The following is a 6,668-nucleotide window of genomic DNA, read 5'->3' on the forward strand; positions in this document are numbered from 1 at the left end:
AGTAAGTAGTCTGCCCTTTCTTTATTAGTTTGGTTATAATCAACGCTCTCTCCGGCCTGGGCAATTCTACATAAAACAGGATTCCTCTTCGCTGTGCCAGGCACACAGCTTATTGATGATCGAATTAAACGCATGCGACGTCGTGCTTGTGGAATGAGTTCCGCTGGGGGAATTTTCAGGTGCCAGGATGCCATTTGCTCGGTAACACTGCCAGAAAGCGGTCTATGCTTTTTGCATTACTGCATCCGAAGCTCCCGTCTCACTTTTTTAAAAAAACCCGATAGCACCTGACTTGGGAGGTTTAAACGCTGCCCCTCAGAGTGCGCTTGAGCTGGGTTTTTTTTACGGGTGTCTTGTCCCATATTACATCAAATAACAGCACAGCAACGGGCCATTCGGCCCAACTGGTCCACGGTGGTGTCTCTGCTCCACACCCAACTCCATCCCCACCCTACTCTCCCTTGGTCTATCCCCTTGCTTGGGGTGAAAGTCACACTCAATTAAAGGAGACGCTGCCAAAAAGAATAAGGACGGGGCAGATGTTTCCAGAGAGGTGGAGAGTGGATAAAGCAATGATTTAAAACTCCAGACATGTCTTCACACGAGAAAGGGGGAAAAAATCACCCTGGCGGACCTTAAAAAGAACTTTTACTCACCGCGATAATCAGATCCGGCGGGCTCCAAAGCCATTTTCCAATCGCTATCGGCGACAAGTCTGATCCGAGCAAACATTTTTTTTGGTGGGGGGGGAGGGGGGTCTCAGTTACATTTCCTCAAGTGTTAAAGCTTCGCAGTGAGGATACTCCTTTAAAGGGAAGACCTGCTCTCTCTCTCTCGCGCTCTCTTCCCGGATAACAAGTCAATCAAAGGAGAGAGTTGGAGGGACAATGGGCGAAATTGCTCAGCGCTCGGCTCTGAATCTTTACCTGCGGGATCACCCGGACCTTGCTGCTGGTGGTGAGGAATGGGCGGGGGCGGGGGTTTATATCCTTATATAAACTGACGGTATGATCAGCTGGTTGCCAGTTGTTTGACACAAGTGTTACTCCTCCTTTAAAAAAAAATATGATCGTATTTTTTTCCTGTTCTTTTGCACCTTTACTTATTCGCCCCTCTGAGCGGCGGCAGAAGACGATGGATGTTGGAGAGTAAATGTGATTAGAGAGTCCCGAAAGCAGAACAAGGCAAGGTAATTTCCAGCCCGGCTTCTTTGTGTCAATTTGATGCATTTCCCTGTTGTGGGATTCATTAATATTTGCACAGTTTTTTTTAATTAGACAACAAAGAATATTTTATTTTATTTCCAGTTTTGAAGAAGGGTTTCGACCCGAAACGTCAACTCAAATTTCTCTCCACGGATGTTGCCTGATCTGCTGAGTTTTTCCAGCATTTTCTGTTGTTATTTCGGATTTCCAACATCTGCAGTATTTTGCTATCGTAACAAATATATAATTTTTTTATAAGGCATCTTTTGCAATTACCTTTTTTCCAACGCAGCGTAATTACCCGCCCATGTGTCCACTTGCACGGATTTAAGGCTAAGCTGTACGTTGTTAAACCTTGCATGTTAATGCACATTTCGCATTTTGAACCAGGTCGAAAGTGAATTTCTCCGGATATCTCGCAAAGTCCCAATGAATTCGGCAGCGGCGCAAGGCAGAGCGGTGTTAGACGGCCAGAGATTGACCTTGGTCCTGGCGTGTGACTGAGTGCCACCCAAAGAACTGAATTGGCCACATCTTCGACACAGTCCCGAGTAAGTGCCGCCGCCTTTTAAAGCCAAGCGGGCTTCGGCGATCCGAACTCCTGCCCTGTCTCAGACAATCTCCACTTCTCTGGCATTTCCCCTCCCCACTGTTAAACACCATGGACTTCACCAACAGCACGCGGTGGAACAACCAAAGCGCGGGGTCGGGAGAGTTCGGCCCCAAATCGGTTTCTATTTTCAGCATACTCATATTGACTTTACTGGCGATCCTGGTGCTCGCTACCTTCTTGTGGAACGTCTTGGTTCTGGTCACCATCTTGCGGGTAAGGACTTTCCACCGGGTGCCTCACAACCTGGTGGCCTCCATGGCCATGTCGGATGTGATGGTCGCCGCCCTGGTCATGCCTCTCAGCCTGGTGCGCGAACTGAACGGGAGGCGCTGGAGACTGGGGAAGGTCCTGTGCCAGGTCTGGATCTCCTTCGATGTCCTCTGCTGCACGGCCAGCATCTGGAACGTCACGGCCATCGCCCTGGACCGCTACTGGTCCATCACCAGACACCTGGAATACACCCTGAAAACGAGGAAGAAGATTTCCAACATCATGATCGTCTTGACCTGGGTGCTGTCCGCCGTCATCTCCCTCTCGCCCCTCTTCGGCTGGGGCCAGACATACTCGGAGCAGGACGAGCAGTGCCAAGTTAGTCAAGAGCCGTCTTATACCATCTTCTCCACCTTCGGGGCTTTCTACCTCCCTCTCTGCGTGGTCCTCTTTGTGTACTGGAAAATTTACAAAGCCGCCAAGTTTCGAATCGGATCCCGCAGGACAAACACGATTACTCCAATGCCCGAAGTGGTGGAGGTACATAACTGATATTTAAAAGCTACCTCTCAACACATGACATGGTTCCTTTTATCGTGATTGAAACCCTTGATGGAGAGAGAGAGAGAGCAAGAGCGATGGGAAATAGGGAGAGAGAGAGTGAGACAATACAGAAGAGACAGAACATAGGGAAAGAGGGAAACAATAAATGGAGATAGAGACAGAAATGGAAAGAAAGACTTGCATTTATATAGCGCCTTTCATGGCCTCAGGATATCCCAAAGCGCTTTACAGTCAATTAAGTACTTTTTGAAGTGTAGTCACTGTCGTAATGTAGGAAACGCGGCAGCCAATGTGCGCACAGCGAGCTCCCACAAACAGCAATGTGATAATGACCAGATAATCTGCTTTTAGTGGTGTTGATTGAGGGATAAACATTGGCCCCAGGACACTCCCCTGCTCTTCTTCGAAATAGTGCTTTAAACCATAAAGTGCAAAACAACAGAGGAGATGGAAATACGGAGAGGGTGAGGCACAGGTAGCAGGCAATGAGAGAGTGAAAACCAGGAGGGGAAAGAGACAGAAACAATAAGGAGAGAGGGAAAAGCAGGGTAGATGACAATACGAGAGAAAGTTCCTGGGGAAAGGGAGAGATAGAGGAACAATGCCGGAGAGAGAAACCATATGGAAGGAGAGCAAACCCACAGAGAAAGAAACAACAGGGGGAAAGACTACTGGGAAAGAGAGACAGCAAAGTCACAGGGAATAGAGAGAGCGAGAAAGAGAAACAATCAGAGGAAAAAGAGCGACAACAAGGGAGAGAGAAAGACATAGGGAAAGAGATAAATGATAAACCATAGAGAGAGAGAGAGAGAAACAGTCTGGAAACAGAGAGAGTAAACCACAGGGGAAGACAAATGTAAGAAATCACACAACACCAGGTTATAGTCCAACAGCTTTATTTGAAATCACAAGCTTTCGGGGAAGAGAGAGAGAGAGTGAGAGGGAACAGAGAAAGAAAGCACAGGGGATGAAAGAGAAAGGTGGAGGGGAAAGGCAAGAGAGGGGAAAGGCAAGAGAGGGAACAGCAGGAAAGAGAAAAACAGAAACCATAGGGAAAGAGCGAAACAATAAAGGAAGAGAGAGGAAAATCATAGAAGGGAAAGAATAAATGAGTGGGGGAAAGAGAAAAAAAGAGGGAGAGGAAACAATATGTGAGAGGGAGAACGAGGAAGATGGAAGAGAGACTACAGAGGACTAGGGAAAGATAAATCATAGGGAACGAGAAATAATAGGGAAATAGAGAGGGAAAACATAAGCGAGAAAGACATGAGAGAGAGAGAACCCCATAGGAGATAGAGAGAGAAAGCCCTTGGAGATGGGGAAGAAATTCATTATGTGAGCTTAATTTGAGTTGAAATAATCTTAGTACATCTAATGAAACTACCTTTCAGTATTGTGTGATGTGTCAAAGGTGATACTAAAAGATAGAGCGATATTGGAGGGGTTCTACTGACACCTGTCTTCTCCCTGTCAGGTGAAAGAGGCGTCCCACCAGCCTGAGATGGTCTTCACGGTCCGCCACGCTACCGTCACCTTCCAGACTGACGGCGATACCTGGCGGGAGCAGAAGGAGAAGAAAGCGGCGCTAATGGTCGGCATTCTCATCGGGGTGTTCGTGCTGTGCTGGATCCCATTCTTCATCACCGAACTCATCAACCCGCTGTGCTCTTGCGACATCCCCCCGATCTGGAAGAGCATCTTTCTCTGGCTCGGCTACTCCAACTCGTTTTTCAACCCGCTGATCTACACGGCCTTTAACAAGAACTACAACAACGCCTTCAGGAACCTCTTCTCCAGACAGCGCTAAGGCACTCTTAGCTCGCACCCTTTGGTGAAGTTTTAGCCAGCTAGGCGGACACACACACACACACGCGAGAGTGCCCGGGAAAACGGGTAAGCAAAAGCAGCGAAGACACCCTTGGAGATAGAGAGGCTGCAGCATGATACACCCGACCCATTTACCCGCTCAGACCCTGGGGACACTTCTTCTAGAGCCGAGCCAGTGTGTGTAGTTCAGATCATTTTTCCACCTTCGATGTGATCAAAGATTCAGCTGTACAGTATATTGAACTAGTTCATTTGTACGCCTCTTATCGTCAAACATCCCGTACAACTTTACAAGGCCACTTGTCTCTGAGCCAGACTATGGAAAGGTTGCTATATTAATGCTTTCCGATAATGACCGCCTTGCTATCGTGTAGCGCTGCCGAATCGATTTTATATCGAACTCTTAGTGAATTAAGAACATCGGCTGTATCTGTCTTCATCCAATACCACACGGGGTTCTCTTTCTTACAATAATAAAGATCCTCTTGAAAACTGTAACTTTGTTCAATGCTTAGCATAATTCATATTCACCCTGCATTCGGTTGGAAGAGTTTGGAGAGAGGATATGTGTCTTATAATACAGAAAACGTGCTGGAAACACACAGCAGGTCAGTCAGTGTCTGGGGGAAAAACCACTGGGGAAAGAAGGGTTAAATCATAGATCATAGAATCACACAGCACAGAAGGAGGCCATTCGGCCCATCGTGTCTGTGCCGACTCTTTGGTAGAGCTGTTCAATTAGTCCCACTCCCCCCGCTCTTTCCCCATAGCCCTGCAATTATTTCCTTTTCAAGTATTTATCCAATTCCCATGGTCTGCTTATTAAAGGCAACTAAATCTGAGCCAATCCAACTGTGAAAATGAATTTTACAGGGACCTTACTAATAAAATCTTTAGATCTGTTCAGGCATTCGGCATTTTAACTATTCTCGTCATTTTTCGCGTGAACAGAAAGATCAATGGTACAACCACAATCCTTTTTCATATTGGACTGAGATTAGGCAAAGCTCTGCATGACGGCTATACAATCAGATCTACCAGCTACGTTTGGTAACATGCACTGAAACCACGCTTGGGGTGTAACCCTCCATCATCAGAACTCTCACTCTCAACCATAACCGGTCTCTGCAGATGTTGACTGACCTTCTTGTGTGTTTCAAGCATTTCCTGCTTTTATTTCAGATTTTCCGCATTGTATAAGAGTATCTCTCGATAGGTAAATCTGGAGTGACAACCAGATGTTTTCAGGGGACTTGTGGCTTACAAAGTGCTGTTATAAGTAGGACCTGGTTTCACTTGGTCGACAAAGACTTATAGCAGGTGTTGAGGTCAAAAGACACCTTTACTGATGCCTTTAAAATCAAATCCAATCAAATCACTGCTGGGTGGCAGACCAATCAGCAGGGAACTTTCTCAAGCGGTGATTGGTTGTACAGTGTGAGTGGCAGGCTAATTCCGCAGGCTCGGTAACCAGATTTACGATAATTGGCAAAAGAAATAGAGGGGAGACGAGGAGAATGTTTTATTTAACGTGGCTAGTTGTTACGATCTGGAACGCACTGTCTGAAAGGGCGGTGGAAGCAGATTTAATAGTAACTTTCAAAAGGGAATTGGGACATATACTTGAAGGGGAAACAATTGCAGGGCTATGGAGAAAGAACCAGGGAGTGGGACTAATTGGGACAGCTCTTTCAAAGAGCCGGCACAGGCACGATGGGCCGAATGACCTCCTTCCGTGCTGTATCATCGAGTTACCTTGAGTCTATAGCACAGAAATAGGCCATTCAGCCCAACTGGTCTATGCTGGCATTTATGCGCCACACGAGCCTATCATTCTTTGATTCTAATTCAGAGCACACAGTAGCTGAACAGTGACCCTCCCTGGGAAGGCTGGCTGCCAACCTGCGCTTGACCCCCTAACTGGAAAGCAGACATGGCCGCTGCTTGATCTTGCCGAAGTCTCGGAGCCTCTCTGTGTCATCTCCCTCCACCGTTGATGACCTATTGTCAAGGCCTCAGGCGCAGTGATGCTTCTATCATTTTGTTAGTAAATTATTATTAATTGATATTTTTGTCCGCCTCGCTCCCCCTAGTAGCTCCACTGCTCATGGAAAATTAAAATTATTGGGCCAGTAATTCCGGTCCCAACGTGTGAGTACGGACGGGGTACTCACGCGTGGGCCTGTTGGAAGTGCCGGATTTCAGCATGCACAACGCATGCGCGGGAAACCGGCATTTCCTCCAAGGGG

The 6,668-nt window shown here is 47.1% G+C and overlaps 1 protein-coding gene across 1 annotated transcript; it reads left to right on the top strand.

The window, feature by feature from the left end:
* The first annotated feature begins 790 nt into the window (after positions 1-790).
* htr5ab (5-hydroxytryptamine (serotonin) receptor 5A, genome duplicate b) lies at positions 791-4,908 on the top strand. Its single transcript, XM_085987519.1, has 3 exons — positions 791-1,189; positions 1,596-2,568; positions 4,067-4,908. The coding sequence occupies exons 2-3, from the start codon at positions 1,867-1,869 to the stop codon at positions 4,397-4,399; spliced, it is 1,035 nt and encodes a 344-aa protein (XP_085843645.1). The 5' UTR covers positions 791-1,189; positions 1,596-1,866; the 3' UTR covers positions 4,400-4,908.
* Positions 4,909-6,668: the final 1,760 nt, after the last annotated feature.

The sequence above is a fragment of the Somniosus microcephalus genome, chromosome 5, assembly GCF_052327205.1.
Source record: "Somniosus microcephalus isolate GS21.2 chromosome 5, FLI_Smic_1.0, whole genome shotgun sequence".
Lineage (NCBI taxonomy): Eukaryota > Metazoa > Chordata > Chondrichthyes > Squaliformes > Somniosidae > Somniosus > Somniosus microcephalus.

Bases quoted from the DNA above. Each gene is read 5' to 3' on its own strand.
- htr5ab (XM_085987519.1), top strand. From the start codon at position 1,867: ATGGACTTCACCAACAGCACGCGGTGGAACAACCAAAGCGCGGGGTCG. The intron at 2,569-4,066 runs GTACATAACTGA...TCTCCCTGTCAG, and splicing joins CAATGCCCGAAGTGGTGGAG to GTGAAAGAGGCGTCCCACCA.